This window comes from Monodon monoceros, unplaced genomic scaffold (assembly GCF_005190385.1).
Source record: "Monodon monoceros isolate NGI ecotype Baffin Bay Population unplaced genomic scaffold, NGI_Narwhal_1 Super_Scaffold_19, whole genome shotgun sequence".
NCBI classification, from domain to species: domain Eukaryota; kingdom Metazoa; phylum Chordata; class Mammalia; order Artiodactyla; family Monodontidae; genus Monodon; species Monodon monoceros.
In genome coordinates this window covers 7,710,419-7,727,780 of record NW_021703775.1, presented here as the reverse complement: position 1 = coordinate 7,727,780, position 17,362 = coordinate 7,710,419, and the positions used below count along the sequence as shown (strand labels likewise).

The 17,362-nt window shown below is 48.0% G+C and overlaps 1 protein-coding gene across 7 annotated transcripts in view; it reads left to right on the top strand.

The window, feature by feature from the left end:
• Positions 1–17,362, top strand: part of INPP4A (inositol polyphosphate-4-phosphatase type I A) — a 149,189-nt gene that overhangs the window by 74,275 nt on the left and 57,552 nt on the right. For 6 of the 7 annotated variants that reach the window (XR_003794821.1, XR_003794822.1, XR_003794820.1 and 3 more), the window contains exons 2-10: positions 1,249–1,319; positions 2,306–2,514; positions 3,102–3,146; positions 9,977–10,095; positions 12,125–12,241; positions 12,516–12,595; positions 14,724–14,835; positions 15,595–15,685; positions 16,139–16,286. Coding sequence is in view for 4 of the 7 variants with exons in the window: in XM_029231365.1 (XP_029087198.1) it covers positions 2,409–2,514; positions 3,102–3,146; positions 9,977–10,095; positions 12,125–12,241; positions 12,516–12,595; positions 14,724–14,835; positions 15,595–15,685; positions 16,139–16,286 (818 nt within the window). In the remaining 3 variants the exon portion in view is untranslated. Of the gene's footprint in view, positions 1–1,248; positions 1,320–2,053; positions 2,515–3,101; positions 3,147–9,976; positions 10,096–12,124; positions 12,242–12,515; positions 12,596–14,723; positions 14,836–15,594; positions 15,686–16,138; positions 16,287–17,362 lie in introns of those variants that run through there. The other variant, XM_029231364.1, reaches the window with a different exon arrangement.

Sequence of the window (17,362 nt, the reverse complement as noted above, 5' to 3'; positions counted from 1 at the left end):
TGTTATTGTTTACAGATTTTGATAAATAATGCCAAATTGGTTTCTGAAATGCTCGAACCTCTCTAAAATGTTATCAACAGTATAGGAGAGCCCTACAGAGTTTCCCCTAGGTCTGCCAGCAAAGCACATTCTCATTAGAAGAACAAACAAACCTCTTTTAGACGCCTCCTTTAGGTAACTAAAGGTGTATTTAGCATTGCTTTCCTCATAATGATTGAGTTTGGTCACTTTTCCAAAGTATTTCCTACATGTATCCCTCTTTTATGAATTCATACCTTTTGCCACTTACATTTTTAGTGAGTTGTTTTTTTTGTCAAGTTGTGTAAACATTATTGTAAAATACAGATATTAGTACTGCAAGTACTTTCCCGGTCTGTTCCACTGTCATTGCATATTTTTGACTTGTATGCCTTTTGATGTCAGCAAACTGGTGAGTCTTCCCCTTGGTGATTTCTTCGGGGCCTCCCCAGCCAGGCTACTGCCCTCTCTGCTGAGGTGCCCAGGCCCAAGGCCCCTGGGTGCCCCAGTGGGAGGGGTAGGAACACAGCCTGCAGGGGGTGTCGGGTTTGTCTGAGGGCTGTGCACACTGATCCTCCTGTCGTCTCCACCACGGACTCTGGAAGTTTCAGATGCTCTCGCTCTGGGCCCTGCGGTCTGCCCTACCGCCCCCAGCAGTGCTGGACCGAGTCGGAGCCTGGGTGTTGGGATCCGCGGGAAGGCGCGCAGGGGCCAGGCAGCAGCGGTGGGCTGGGAGCTAGGTGGGGTTTGCAGAGCCCGCTCCCGTTCTTGCACATTTGCTTCCCACTGCAGCCCCGTGAGGTGGGTACAACCACCTTCATCTTCGACACCAAAAAGCAGAGCCTCAGAGGCACCCAGGTTCTCCCAGGGCCTGACGTTTCTGAGCAGGAAGCCTGGGCCTCGGGCTCTTTATCTCCTCCTTTCCCTGAATCACATCCCAGCTGCCCAGCAGGCCCTTTAGGCCTGTCCCCACTTCCCCTGGATCACCCCAGGGCGGGGGAGAGGAATGGGCACTTTCTGCTTCTCATCCTTCTGGGCTTTGTGCAAAACCTTTGTTTTTGAGCCAAAAGGTTAGATTGGGGTGTGAAGCTCAAAGGAACATGTAGTAGCTCTTGGCTTCCCCACATTTCTAGGCATTAAAATTATAACATATATCAGTACATTATAATAAGCATTCTCGAGAACTTCATGTTTGACTAGCTTGTTAAGTTTATAATTTTCTATTTTTAGATGATGGATTTGGATGTGCTTCTGTGAAGAAATGCCACGTGTCTCTACTGGTCCAAGAACGAACATGTCCAGTAAGTTAGTTGCTGGGTGAATTAACCCAAGAGTGGGAACACAGGCCCTTCAGCTGTAAAGGCATTGATGCACTTTGAGAAGACAGGGGCGTCTGGATATATGGGGACCTTTGAGAGGGGTTATTAGTCTAATTATCTTAACTCCTAAAGGTTGGTTCCTTCCGGAGACAGCAGGGATTGTAGCATATAGGGTTAGAAGAATATGTGAAACTCACTCCTTGCTGGATAACCCACTTCTCAGAGCAGAAAGTGAGTTCTGTGCTGGGCCGGAGCATCTGTGTGGCTCAGCCTGCTGCAGCCCTTTGCCCAGAGACCTCCGTATCCACAGCACAGCACTATCCACTGAGGCGTAGATTGTCGCGTTTTGTGGGAAAGAAAGCCTGAGTCCGACACACGTGAAGTTCCTGTACCCCTGGGAGGGAGAGAACAAGGTTGGAGACATGCCTTTGGTCTCCACTGTTCGGCTGTACTGTCCTGGCCAGTGGGTGCCAGACCTCTTCTTGCGTCTCTTGTCTTTCTAACAGAGATGGTAGTGAGCTGATTTATGATTGTGAAGAGTCTCTGAGACTTGCCAGTGGAAAAACATAATAAAGCAAACAAGAAAATATCAAAGGCCATAGTTTATGATTAGATCTAAGCCATCATTTAATGGGGCATGTCTCTGTTGAAGAGAACATGATTTCTTTACGGGATCCCACGGACAGACCGTGCTGGTGTGTGTGTGAGTACAGAGGAGGTGACTAGACGGGGCGTAGCTCGTCGGACTCTCCGTCCTGGCTCCCCAGTGACTAGATGGGGCATAGCTCATCGGACTCTCCGTCCTGGCTCCCCAACTGCCAGAGGACCCTGGCTTTGCTGCATCTTGTCCATGTAGGTCAATGTGGTCTCTCCATGAGAGCACAGTGTCTCTTCGTCACCGTCCCTGTTTTTTTTTGTTGTTGTTGTTTGTTTTTTAAAAAAAGACAGTGTTTGTTTTTATTTCTCAGGACTACTGCCACCTTAGGGGACTAGGGCTTGGTGACAGCGCTTCCCGGGGAATCAGGCGTGGTCTGACCCAGGAACAGGAAGCACATCGTCACCAATGACATCATGACAGCAAGAGAGCACAGCCCTCGCCATGGCACCAGGGCCCGTGCGATGCAGCGGGCTTCTACCATCGATGTGGCAGCCGACATGCTTGGCCTCTCTCTGGCAGGTGAGCCTCACTGGGCCTGCCCGCGGGTCCCATACTGTGGCAGCGCTGGGAGGGCCAGGCCTGGCATCCCTCTGCTTGAACTGGAATAGGGGGAAGTCAGCCCTCTTCCTGGGAACTGCTTCCACTGGAACCTGCCCGCCATCAGTTTTCCAGTTTGCGCGGGCACCTCCAGGACTCATTTGCCAATAGATAACGTGGGAATGTCCACAGTGCCTGTCTGGCAAGTGCCCAGACCATAATAAAAGCCCTTTGTGTTGTGAGTGTACAGACCCAAGTGGGAGGGGGTTTGGTCTCGGGGTCAGAGGCTTCTTAGGAATCTCAAAATAAAATGTTTAGAAAACAAAGAAATCATCTCATATAACAGTTTGTGAGGGAGAAGAAAGCAGAGCGCTGGGTTTTTCTCCCCAGTGTTATTGAGAAGTAGTTGACGTGTCACTGCAAGTTTAAGATGTACAGCTTGAGGGTTTAATTTACACATATTGTGAAATGATTGCCACCAGTGTGTTGAGCTTCTTGCATCCAATCTGAAAGCAGGGAAAAGTTTATTAAGGGTGATTTTTTTTTTCTGTCATTTCTTTTTTATCCAGGAAGTATACAGGATCCAGATGAGCCCATTTTAGAATTCAGCTTAGGTAGGTGTCTTTTAAACTTTCTTGTCTTAAAATAGACGTTGCTTAAAAACAAAAACACTCCACGACTGGCAGGAGTCTGTCTCAGAGATCTTGCTGCTGCCACCGCTGCTGCTCAAGTGCTTCTGAGGACATGAAGCTCCGAGGCTGGTGGGAACCTCCTGTGGGTGGGAGGGAACCTTGGGGGGCTGCCTGCCTGCCTGCAGGGCTCGTGTCTCCTCAGCACGTGCTCCCTGCCGGCCGGCAGTGGGGAGGGGTGGGAGGTAAGCCCACCCAGAGCCGCAAAGACAGCCTCCCCTCCCCTGTCCTACCCCCTGGGAGGGGCAGGGAGGGGTGAGGAAACGGGACTTAGGGCCAGCGTTGTCCGCCCGCGACCACAAGGCCCTGTGGGGTTGCATTTAGCTCTCTAGCCCTCGGATCCCAGCTCCACGCACGGAGGAGCTGACCCCTGATGCTGTCCCTCTCACGAGCATCAGATGAGAGACTGTGCCAACCACTGCCGTGGGCTGTACTGGCTCCGGGGTCAGGCAGTGTGGCTCATCGCAGAAGGTTCTGCTCCAAGGCCCGACACTCTTTAGTGTCCCTCTCCCCTTGTCCGTGGAAGTCTGCTGAGTGGCATGCACCCACCTCACCCTCCCTACCCTTCTTCCTCTCGTCCTAAATTCTGTTGGGCTTATTCCTCCAGGATGGAGGCTGTCTCTGGAGAAGGTAAACCACCCACTCGCCACCACCCCCAAAGAGACACAGAGATGCTGGCCTGGAACCCAGCCACAGTAGGCCGGCCAGCCCCCCCATTCACTGTCGCGGAGCCCGCGGAGCCCACCATACACCTCAGCCTCCTGATACCACATACTTAGAAACAAATGGACTTTTATTTGTGCTCGCAGAGATTGGTGCATGCATGTTGATTGCAGCTTTATCTGTAACATCCAGCACTGGAAACAACGTCCATCAGCAGGAAGATTAACTATGTTACATGCATACAACAGACAGCCGCTCAGCAGGGAAAAGGACCAATCACTGGTACACACACGCCATGGGTGCATCTCAAAAGCACTATGCAAAGTGAAAGAAGCCGTAATAAGAGGCCGTGTTTTGTGTAATTCCATTTATGTGAAACTCAGAAGGATGAATCTGTAGTGAGAGAAAACAGTTTAATGGTTATCTGGGAGTGAGGACTGACTGGAAAGAGGCACAGGGAGCCCTTTGGGGTGATGGAGACGCTCTGTGTCTGGACATTTGTGGTGGGTCTATGGGTGTGTATGCTGATCAAAACTCACTGAGTGCTGTACTTAAGATGGGTGCGTTTTGCGTACAAATTATACCTCAGAGGTGATTTAAAACAAAATGAAAGCATAGATCACTAGACCTTTGTGGAAGGCCCACAACATGAAAGACAGAAAAAAATAGAACTTGGAAGAAACAGAGACATTGAAGAAAGAAGAAAACGTCAAAGAAATTATAATGTGTATCCTCAAGAGAAGATGGTGTATCCATGAAAAAACCCAGGAAACTATGAAGAAAAACAACAACTGAAGAGCATGTACAGTCTGAGAAATTTAAAATGTAACAGAGCATTTTAAAATTCAATAAAGGTTGGAAGATATTTGAGGAATTATCCCAGAAAGTAAAAATTTAAGAGCAAACTAGAAAATGGGAGGGAAGTGGAAAATTAGCAAATTCAGGAGGCTCAACATTTAGAAGAGAAAATAGGAAAGAAGGTAAGGGAGAAAATTAACAAGAAATAATACAAGCATCTCTCGGAACCACAGAGCGCATGACAAGGCAGGTCACGCTGAAACTTCAGAGCACTGGGAATAAAATGAAGATCCTAAAAACTTCCAGAGAGGAAAAAACCAACTGGTTCTCTCCAGGGGATGGAACTGGCCTGGAGATTCTTGGGGACATTGGAAGCTTGAAGACAGTGGGGCCACATTGTTAATATGAGTGGGGAAATATCTCCAACCTGCAGTTCTCTGCTCAACCAGATTATCGATCAGTGCGAAGGTAGGAAGACATTTGTTTCATGATACAGAGTCTCAAATAAATTTACTTTCCCCACATCCTTTCTCTAGAAGTTAGTGGAGGATGTGCTCCACCGAAAAGAAGGAATAAACTGAGAAAAAAGAAGATCCAGGAAACAGAGTCCAACACAGGAGAGAAGTAAAAGAAATCCCATAATGAATAGTATTCGCTTAGCTTTAATAATGCAGAACATGGATGTAACAAAAAAGTTGAGCTAAACTGAGTTTAGAGAGAGAATGAGAGTTGATGTAATTAAGTTAAAAATCTTCACCGCTATAATAGAAATCTAGAAATCAGGACATTTCTGAATCTGGCAAGTCAAGGGCGGTAATGTAATCATATTAATGAGACAGATGGAGGAAGAAACAGCTTAAAAAAGTGAGGGTGAATTTTATGTTAAATGAATTTTGCCACAATTAAAAAAAAGAGATGAGTAGGAGTCAGATAATTGAATGGTCAAATATTTTATCTTAAAAATAGAAGTTTAAAATTAAAAAGTACTCATTTAAAAACTTTAATAGAGAAAATGTAAACCCTATCAGAGAGAGAGAATCACAGTTGGCATTTTGGTATATATCCTTCCAGATATTTTTATACACCGACACAGGGCTATACAGAAATTTTTGATGATTTTTAGTTGTGGAGGTGATGGAATTATTTACAGAAATGTCATCCTGGTGTTCTTAACGTGATTTTTTTTTTCACGTAGCGAAATATCACTGGCATCTTTTCATTTTAATAAACGTGGATCTGCCACCTCATCATTTTAGATGCCTACATAGAATCTATTGTATGGCTGTGCCATATTTATTTCAACCAGTCTCCTGTTGCTGGACATCTAGGTCTTTCCAATTTGCCATTATAAACACACCAGCACAGTTAACGTACTTGTACATGGATCTTTCATATATTTTGCTGATTATTTCCCTAGGGTAAACTCTTGGATATAGAATTGCTGAGTCAGACGATATGCACTCGAAATATGTTTTACCGGTTTACGTCAATAGCATTTATTCAGCTGGGACTACAGATGCTCTGGTTGGAGAGACAAGACCCACATATCAGAGATTAATGGTTTCTATGGAAATATGCCAGAGGAGTGACGTGTAAGTGATAAACGGAAGGAGACGTGACTGTGGGCTGCAGAGAGAAAGCTTCGTGGAAGCCGTGGAACTGAGCTAGGAATTAAACCTTGCGTGAGATTTAGACAGGCTGGGTGGGGATGAGGCCAGGAGAGAATGTCACCCGTGGGGAGGTGTGTTCTGATGGTGGCAGTTGGCCCATCCGCCCTTAAGCTGATAATCAGTCTTTCCAGCCTTGGGCCACCTGCTGTGTCTGAACCTACCTGCCATCACTCGCGCTTGAAAGACTCGGATGTTCTAACCTCACACGATGAGAGGGCAGGCCGAGAGAGACCGGACCAGGGTCACCGATGGGGGTAGCTTAAAGGAGGGAGAGCAAATGGAACAGTCAAATCCCTGATTTCTGTTGAGGCAGACATAGTAGAAGAAAGAGAATAGAATTTTTAGAAAATGATAAAACCTTAAGGCTTCTGGAAGAAAATAAATAACTCACAAGCACAACTTGAGGGTAGGCAGAGCTTTCTTGGCAGAAAGTACTAACTCTGTGTTTTAGTTTGCTATTGCTGCCATAACAAATGACCATAACATAGCACCTTAAAACAACGCAAATTTATTATCTTACAGTTCCCTTAGGTCAGAAACCCAGAGGGCTCAGCTGGGTCTCTGCTTAGAATCTTATAACACCAAAATGAAAGCTTCAGCATGGATGCGGTCCTTTCTGGGGGCTCTAGGGGAGAATGTGTTTCCTTGTTCATTCAAGTTGTTGGCAGAATGAGTTACTTGTGGTTTTAGGACTGAGGTCCCCATTTCTTTGCTAGCTACCGGGTTGAGGCCTGTTCTCAACTTACAAGGGCCACTCACATTCTGTGGCTGTGGCCCCTTCCTCCATCTTCGAAGCCAGCAGTGGCAGGTTGAGTGCCTTTCATGCTTAGAATCTCTCCTCTCTCTCTTTTTTTTTATTGTCACATCTTTCTAACTCACCCTTGCACCTTCCACTTGTACTTTTAAGAGCTCATGTGATTAGACTAAGCCCACCCAGATAATCCAGAATAATCTTTTCATGTCAAGATTCCATGACCTTAATCACATCTATGAAGTCTTCTTTTGCCTATTATTATCATATATTCACAGGTTCCCGGGATTAGAACGTGGATACTTTTTAGGGGGAGGGACATTTTTCTGCCTGCCGTTCTCTAAAATTAAAAATCTAAAATCAAAAAAAACACTGTAGAAATCTTTAAACAAATGAATAAATAAACCACAGCCTGGGAAGAAAAATATTCACAGCACATATACCTGACAAAGGACAGATCCAGAATAAAATGCTTACAAGTTGATAAAAAAAAAAAAATCAGCTCAATTTAAAAATGAGCAAAAGACTTGAGCAGACTGTTGACGAAAGAAGTCATAACAATGAACAATAAACACATGGTGAAAAGATGCTTAACATCATGAGTCATCACAGAAGTGCACATTAAAACACGCCCATTAGAACAACTAAAATAAAGACGAGCCCCACCAACTGTTGGTGGGATGCAGAGCAACTGGAACTCGTGTAAATTGCTGGTGGGATTGTAAAGTGATACAGCCACTTTAGAAAACTGTCAGCTTCTTACAAAACTAAGTGTATCCTCTACTGTAAGCTAGAAATTCCACTCCTAGGTACTTAGGCAAAGGAAAGAAAACATGTTCACAAAAAGATGTAAGAATGTTTATAGCACCTTTATTTATAATAGTTCCAAACTGGAAACAACCCGAATGTCTATTAACAGCGGGACTGATAAGTAAATGTTGGTACATTCATACAATGGAATATAATTCATCAATTTTTAAAAAGAAGAATGAATTATTGGTATATAAACAATACAGAGGGATCTTAAAAATGTTCCATTTATGTGAAATTCAAGAATGGACAAAAGTGATAAAAATCAGAAAGTGGTTGCAGAGGTAGGGGAATTGACTGGGAAGTATGGGGGGAACTTTCTCGTCTGATGGGAAAAGGTATCTTGTTTTGATGAGGGTTACATGGGTGTATATGATTGTCAAAACTCATTGAACTGAAAACCCAAGGTCATGGTATTTTATTATATTCCAATAAGTAATGCAAATCCATGAAGATGTTTGAGAAGATAATACAAAGAGATTAATTTTCAGAAGTAAATTAATTTGAAGAAGTAAAAATCAGTTTCTGAATTTTAAATCACTAGTGAGCATTTTAAAAATCAATGAGAATGATGAGAGCAGGAATAAAGACCTCTAAAAATCCTCTCCTTCATAAAGGCAGTGAAAACATGGTCAAAATCAATTGTTTCAATTGTCAAGATATTGAAACAACCTAAGTGCCCATCAACAGATGAATGGATAAAGAAGATGCGGTATATACACAGATACAATGGAATATTACTCAACCATAAAAAGGGATGAAATTTTGTCTTTTGCGGCAACATGGATGGACTTGGAGGGTATTATGCTAAGTGAAATAAGTCAGAGAAAGACAAATACTGTATGGTATCACTTATATGTGGGATCTAAAAAATACAACAAACTAGCGAATATAACAAAAAAGAAGTAGACTTACAGATATAGAGAACAAACTGGTGGTTACCAGTAGGGAGAGCTGGAAGGGGCAATACAGGGGTGGGGGGAGTAGAAGGTACAAACCACTGGGTGTAAGATAGGCTCAAGGGTGTATAGTACAACACGGGAAATATAGCCAATATTTTGTAATAAGTGTAAATGGAAAGTAACCTTTAGAAATTGTATAAAAATTATAAAATTTTTTTAAAAAATCAATTGTTTCCGAACTCTGGGAATTAACCAAAGGCTTGCAACACTGTGGGGCGTGTTCAGTGCCTCTCCAGAAAAGCCAATTCTTTTTATGAGTGTTGGGTGATTTGCCATATGTTTCATCAGTTACAAGGTGGGTATTTTTTCATCTTTTAGTATATCTTTAATCAGAAAGTGTCTTAAAATCAGTGGCATATCATAGACTAATGGCAGTGGGCCTTTTTTTCTCTCATAATGCATTTTACAACAGATAGCATGTCAGATTGAAAGACGTATGATCATTTTTCCTGTGGGTCCCTTCTATGATAGTTATCTGAGTCTTTCAAAATGCTGAGTACATTTTCTAACTGAAACAGTTCTACAGGCACCTTTTGTTCTGAAAAGTGACATGTTTAGTAATCTTACATTTGATATAAGTCTCATAAGGAGAATGAGCAATGACTTCCTTAAAAAAAAAAAAAAAGCTTTGTTTACTTTGCCACAGAATTTTAGTTTGCTCCCAACATACATCACACACAGATCTGGGGACACCATAAGCTACGGCTGCGGAAGTCCTGGATGCGGGTGTGTGTAGCTGGGTCTTGATTTCATCAACTCTGTGGCTGCCTAGGTCCAATTAGTTACTAAGGTCAGACTTCATGGGTCAGACCCTTCCTATGTCATCCACCCCGTGGACGTAGAGAGCCTTCCATTGGCAGTGCCTGCATTGCTGTCCTGGGGGCTGGGGAAGGCGGGGAGGAATGAGAAGGGATTGCTTCTAATCTGAAAACTCACCTCCCTGTGACAACTGACGGTGTGATCACCTCATCCCTTTGAGTGCATTTACCTCTCTTTCTTTGGGTGCATTTGGAACAGAGGACTAACTAGAGCCTGATTTTAAAGATTTCCTATTTTAACTTTAATCTTATGTATCTCATGTCTACTGTTGTAATTCTGTAGCTTGCAGTGAGCTGCACACGCCGTCGCTCGATCGAAAACCAAATAGCTTCGTAGCAGTGAGCGTGACCACCCCACCCCAGGCGTTCTGGACGAAACACGCGCAGACGGAGATCATTGAGGTGGGTGCTGCTGGCCCCTGGCCTCCGGCGGCTCCATGGCAGTGTTTCTGATCCCGGTGGGAGGGCTGTTCAGTGGCCTGAGCACCTGTGGCTGCAGCTGCATTCCTGTGGATCGTCACTGTTCTGCCATGGCTTTTCAGTGCATTGGTATCTTTCATCTCACTTACTCACGCGGGTGGCATTTTTATTCGCCATATCCTTTACAGTTATTATTGATTGTCTGTTGACAGGCTGTGTTTGAACAGTGGGTCCCCTAAGGTCGATTGCCTTTTAAGAGGTAAGACCCGATTCTTCCTCGTCACCTCCAGTTGGCTGCTACTTTTGGACAGTCGTGCTCATTAATCAGAGTTTGGAGAGTGTTAACCCTTAACCAACCCTCTTACTAGGCTATACCTTTATTTTTATTGGTTTTTATTTTTATATTCTTTTGAGATGTGTGCTATGTGTTTACTTTTTACGTTAAATGAAATGATACGTGTTCGCCTGGGGAAGTTTACAAAATTTCTTCAGATAATTGAGCACATCATGTAAGTTATGAAACTAAGTGTAGGAGGTGGCTGGTGTGAGCTCCTGTTGGATTTTGTTGGTGACGTGAGCCTCTAGGTGTGAAGTATCTCCTCCCTGGCACTCTCCACCAAACAAATTGTATTTCCCCTTCTCTCCCAGTTTCACATTTTGGAAGACAAGACACTTTTTCATTCTCTTAGAAATGTATTTCCAAGTTCAAGCCAACAATTCTGTTTTCTCGGCATTTGTCGAGCACTGCCTATGTATGAAGCCTAGTGCTGGGTGCTGTGGATGATGCAAAGACCCTTGAGGCCCCGCCCCTGCCCTCAAGGAGTCTACCATCCTGTGGGTGAGGAGGCGGAAATGAACGTGGCTCATGCAGACAGAGCAGAGTGTGGTCTCTGTTAGAGCAGAGAGAAGAGGACGGTATGCGGAGGACGAGGTCCCGTCCATCCAGCTCGTTGTGTGGGTTTGGAGAGTAACTTGATCCTGTCCAGTGTGTGCAGAGGCAGAGCAGGAGTGCAGGGAAAGGGGGGTCTAGCCGGGCGGGGCAGCCTTGTCCGCAGGTGTGTTTCAGGGAGGCCCCGAGTCGGAGGTCGCTGGGGGAGTGACAGTGCTGTGGGGCCCGACTGGCAGCAGAGAGGAGTGGAAAGAAGGGGGCATGAGAGGGAGGCTCTGGAGGTGGAACTGGCGGGGGTGCATCGATGCTGGGTGGTTGAGAACAAATGAGAAGAAGGCACCAAAGCAGGTGCCCGGGTCTGCAGCCTCCTTGGCCAGAGAGTGAGAGGGTCCGAACCAGCGGATGGAGGGACAGGTTGGATGGGGCTGTGGCCCCAGCAGGGCACCTGGGGCAGGCACTGTCCGGCAGGTGCTGAGACACTGGAGCTGGAGCTGCAGGTACAGACAGGAGCCGCTAACTGTTTGGCTGAGATTGCTAACCACCGCCTGAGGAAGAGAGTCTGATGTAATGGCACTTTGCGGGGCAAGGCCGGGCTGCCAGGAAGTAGCTACCTACGATTGAGACACTAGCAGCTAGTCCTCAGAAAAGGATAGCCCTAAGAAAGCCGGACCGTAATTATTCCAAACCCAGGATTCTGGAAATAACCAGCTCTGGCCATTCATATCCTCTTCCATCTGCCTTTGTACATCTTAAAGGAATAACCCACAGTAGTAGGTCCAAATACATAATTCATCTGGAGTTGTAAGACTAAGAATACGTGTGGACGTTCAACTCAGTTTTAGAAAATCCTTCCCGCTGAGGGAGGAACCCTTAGAATGAGCCCGTGGGCCCAGTTTGTGTGGTGGTCTGTTTGTTGTATCTGGGCCCAGAAAACTTTGTCCTTTTTGGAAAACAGTGTTTTGGTTATATGCGTCCATGTAAGCCCCATTCGCATTTGTGTTGATCCAAGTTGGTAAGAACGTTAGTTTCTCCTTCTGAGAATGTTGGTGTATTTCAGAAGCAACCAGTTCAAAAAATCCAACTCTGTATTCTGATTCTTTTTTTGTTGTTGTTCTATTCTAGGGAACCAACGATCCTATATTTCTAAGCAGTATTGCCTTCTTTCAAGACTCCCTCATCAATCAGATGACACAGATCAAGCTCTCCGTGTATGATGTCAAGGATAGATCTCAGGGAACAGTTAAGTACCATGTTGTGGTTTGCGGGATATTCTTCCCTTTTTGTAAAGTTATGTAATCATTTGAGAGGTGAACACGAGATTGACTTCACTTCTGGCTCACAAATTAATGTCCAAATGTACTTGTCTTTGGGAACGTCTTTATGAGCCTCCCCATTGGGCTACTGAGATGAGGTCAGATGTGTTGAGAGAACCAGCCAGCTGGACTCCCCAGGGCCTGGCAGTTGGAGCAGAGGCAAAGCAGGTGCACTAATGCTGTCTCCCCTTCTTCCTCAGATGTACTTGCTGGGCTCTGGAACATTTGTCGTCAAAGATCTGCTCCAGGACAGGCGTCATAGGTTGTATTTAACACTAAGGTTGGTATTAAATTTTGTCCCTTTGCAAGGATCTGGACTTATGAGGTCCAGGGACAGATGGGGAAAGGCCCTACTTCCTGTACTGAGAGAGCACCGTGTCCCTAGAGGCCAGTCTCTGGGCGGGGACTTGGTTGTCATTGAGGAGAGAGAAAAAAAGCCTGTCGGAGGGCCTGTCACGGAATGGAAATGTGCAGTGTTCATAGGAAGTATGCAGACCCAAAGGAAAACCTAGGTATACATCTAATAATACCAAACATACTTTGCTGTTATCTGTCCCCTCCCTAATAAGATCTCCCAGAGGACAGGGATGTTCCATGGTTTTGCTCGTATCCCAAGACCTAGAACAGTGCCTGCTGCTCAATAAATATTTGTGGAAGGAAGGAATGTGGGGAGGGAGGCGCAGGGGGGGACCCCACTATGTTGGGGTCAAGGTATTGGTCCTTCCCAGATTCATTTTAGGGGCAGTTCCCACCCTGACACAGTGTTCTTTTTTTTTTTTTTTTTTTTTTCAAAATAATGTAAAAATTGGGGAAATAGTCCCAAATAGCGAAGAAGATTTTGACACAGAAGATGAATTCCCTGCTAGTAGTGCGACATTTTGAAGCTATGGAGATGACGGAGTTGAAGGCGTTGGGCAGGGCTCACCCTGCTGTGTATGTGGAGAGCTTGACTCAGGACGAGGAAGGGGTCTCGGGGAGAAAAATCAGGGTCGCGTGGGGGAGGGGCCGTTAGAGAAGAACAGCCAGGTACATCATACGCCAGAGCTGATTCTAGTTGGAGTAGGGTTAAATGTAAGACGTGGGCATCCTCCTTACATTTTATAGTCATTTATTAAGCTCTTACTGTGTGTTCTCCTGTATGACCTCGCCTAATACGGCAACCCTAGGAGAAGATATTAGGAACCTGAGGTCCAGAGAGGTTAATTAACTTGCTCAGTGTTATCCAGCTAAGAACTATCAGAGCCCACGTACAAATCCAGGGTGTCTGATTCTAGAGCCTGCACTTTTTATTTTTTAGTTTTTGGCTGCGTTGGGTCTTTGTTGCTGCGCATGGGCTTTCCTCTGGTTGCGGCAAGCGGGCTTCTCATTGTGGTGGCTTCTCTTGTTGCGGAGCACGGGCTCTAGGCACTCGGGCTTCAGTAGCTGTGGCACGGGGACTCAGTAGCTGTGGCTTGCAGGTTCTAGAACGCAGGCTCCGTAGTTGTAACGCACGGACTCAGTTGCTCCGCGGCATGTGGGATCTTCCCGGACCAGGGATCGAACCTGCGTCCCCCGCACTGGCAGGCGGATTCTTAACCACTGCGCCACCAGGGAAGCCCCATCATCCTTTTTAAAAGGAGCTAGAGATGACCATCGAATAGAGAGCCTGGGAAGGGACTTTTCCAGGCACGAGAACCATGAGAGTGAGTCACAGAGGAAATGGTCAGTGGATGCATGTGACCACATAAAAATTTAGAACCTGGCTAAGCCCCACAGCTTAGATAAAAAAGCCAGAGGCTTCAGGGTATCTCTGAATGAATCAAGGATTCACTGGGGCTTCCCTGGATGAATCAGATGGGCCCAGGCAGCCAGCAGCCACCCTGAGGGGTCTTAGCAGTAAAGCAGACCAGGGCTAGAGTGGTGTCAGCTATACCATGAAGGATTCAGAGGCTTTGGGAAATCCTGGGTGACCTCAGCTTACTTGGGGTCCCGGCCTAGGCCTTGAGGCTAATCAGAGCTTGAGGGTGGGGTGGGAATGAGTAGAAAAGGGGTCTAGTGCCAGAAGAAGGTGCTCTCCAGTCCCGATTGCAAGGTGTGTCCGCACCACACTCCGGGGCGGGGTCAGCCCAGGGCTGATGGGCGCCAGCCTCCCGAGCGGGCATTGGCTACCCCCGACCCCCGCTTCACCGGGCACGCCACCCATCTCTGGGGTATCGTCTCCTCTCAGACACAGCCCTCTTCTGTGCCCCCATCTCCTCGCCTGCCTCCCCCGGAGCCTGTTCACACGGTAACTGCTGCTTGACCCACCAGCTCACCCCATCCTGGCACCCCCAGGACCCCTTGACCATCCAGGAAGCTGTGCTTTGTGTTGAAGCAGAAAACGAAGCGCAGTCACGGCGCTGTTTACCGAAGCGCGTTGCCGCTTGCAGGTCTGCGGAGAGCGACCGCGTGGGCAACATCACCGTGATGGGCTGGCAGATGGAGGAGAAGTCAGACCAGCGGCCCCCCGTGACCCGGTCTCTGGACACCGTCAACGGGAGGGTGAGCACACCACTTTGCTCCTCTCCGTGAGGAGTCGAGGACTGTCCCGACGCACTTTGCCAGTGAGCTGTGGGGAGGGGAAGGCCGGGCTCTGCCGGGCGCGCCAGTCCCCCCAGGCACTTCTCCAAGTAGAGAGAAGCGGTCCCCTGCCCCTAGCCCCAGGCCACGCCGGCGTCTCTCCAGAGGGCGAGCTGCAGTCAGTCGGGAGGGCAGAGGTGGCTCGTGGGTGTGGGGTGAGACCCAGGTCACCCTGAGGGCTGGTCACGGTCTTCCTCTCCCAGATGCTCCTCTGCCTCGCAGCTGCCTGGGCCCCGTCTCACACCTGTGCCCGGCCCCCCCACCGACCGTGTCGCCCTCTCTGATGCACAGCCGCTCACCCAGACACTCTCAAACGACAGTTCTAATTTCAGAGCCCAAACGCTGGTAGTCATTGTAAAATACAGAGATCTCTCATTTTACCCCAAATGAACCTGAACGTCAGCTGTGGAAATACTCCTGGGCCTTGTCTACCACTGCTCTTTCATCCTACACGTCAGAACACTCAAAGACAAGGGGAAGTGACTCGGTCGAAAGTTGTGCATTTCTAGAAAACTGTGTGGGCGGAGTATGTTCAGCGTCCCGGGAGGGGGCCTCACTGGTCTGTGGCTGTGCGTTCCTCGTAGAGTTGATGGTGGATGTTAGTTTCAAGGGTTCTTTTATGACGTGATGTGCTCTGGAGTCAGTCACAGTTTTCTCATGCTTTTCTGTACATGTTTTTAGATGGTTCTGCCTGTTGACGAGAGCTTGACCGAGGCCTTGGGAATCCGATCCAAATACGCTTCGTTGCGAAAAGACACTTTACTGAAATCGGGTAAGCAGCTTCCTCTGTCGGTGCCCTTGCCACTCGTGAGTGTCCACGCGGGTCTGCGGTCTGCTTCCCCACCCGCTCTGGTTGTCACGGCTGTGCACGCCCATCGTCACCTCTCTCTGCACATCAGCGTGCCTTTGTGGCAGCATGTCGGGACCTCGTGACCCTCCGGGGAGGAGGCTCCTGCTTCCTTTTGCTCTGTCTCGATGGCGTCGGGCTCGGTGACCGGCAGCCTCCCCGCCCCAGTCCTAGCACCTTAGAGCTGGTGACACGGTCTGGGATGATGAGACCGCATGTCACAGGGCAGGGGCGTTCGGGCTCGGTCACTCCGTGGGTGTGGGTTTAAGTGTTTTAACTCCCTGGAGATGAGCAGGAAGGAGACCCGGAGGCCGGGGGGGAGGGGGCCCCGCGGCGGCCTGCGCCTGCTCACCGCGGCCCGTCGCCCTCCCGCCTCAGTGTTCGGCGGTGCCATCTGCCGCATGTACCGGTTCCCGACCACCGAGGGCAACCACCTGCGGATCCTGGAGCAGATGGCAGAGAGCATGCTGTCCCTGCACGTGCCCCGGCAGTTTGTGAAGCTCCTGCTGGAGGAGGATGCGGCCAGGTGAGGCCCCCTGTCATCTGCCCCTCCCGTCTGGAAGGCCCATGGACGGGGTGGGTGAGCACTGGCCTCAGATGGGCCGCACGCCCGGCGTCCGCCGCCTGCCTGCTGCGCGGCCTGGGCTCAGTTTGCTCATCTGTGTCCCGGGGTTTCTGTGCGAGGACGTCACGAGACAGCGTGCCCGACACGCCAGCTGTGCCCCTGCTGAGCACGGGTCCCCTCGCCTCCCCTCCAGCCCTGAGAAAGTTAGACTAGCTGGTCCCTCTCTGGTTGCGGCTGCCTGGGTCACGGTTTCCTACGGTCCGGGCTCCAGAGGGCTAAGGATGACCCATCAGGACACTGATGCTCTGTGTCTCTCGGCCCGGGGCCTGCTTCACTGGTCCTGAGGCGGGGAGCAGCCTGCGAGGAGGTCCGGGCACTGCAGAGTACGTCTCCCGTCCACCTAAGAGTCATCTCTGCTCCTTGCCATCGAGCAGTGTTAATCGTAGATGCAACACAGCAGCTGCATGAAGGAAAACAGTGCAGCCAGATCCTACTGTTTTAATACAGCTATTTTTTAATTTTTCTATCTTGAAAAAAAATTTGAACTTAGAGAAAAAGGGGAAGAATAATGCAATGAGCTGCTTTATCCCCCTATATGTGTATATTTTATTTATTTTTTATTTTTTTAGATGAACTTATTTTATTTATTTATTTTTGGCTGTGTTGGGTTTTTGTTGCTGTGCGCGGGCTTTCTCTAGTTGCGGCGAGCGGGGGACTCCTTTTCGTTGCAGTGTGCAGGCTCCTCGTTGCGGTGGCTTCTCTTGTTGCAGAGCACGGGCTCTAGGTGTGCAGGCTTCAGTAGTTGTGGCACGTGGGCTTTGTAGTTGTGGCTCGTGGGCTCTAGAGTGCAGGCTCAGTAGTTGTGGCTCGCGGGCTCAGTAGTTGTGGCGCGCGGGCTTAGTTGCTCCGCGGCACGTGGGATCTTCCCGGACCAGGGCTTGAACCCGTGTCCTCTGTGTTGGCAGGCGGATTCTTAACCACTGCGCCACCAGGGAAGCCCTGTGTATATTTTGTAGAGTTAATTTTTTAAAACTTCC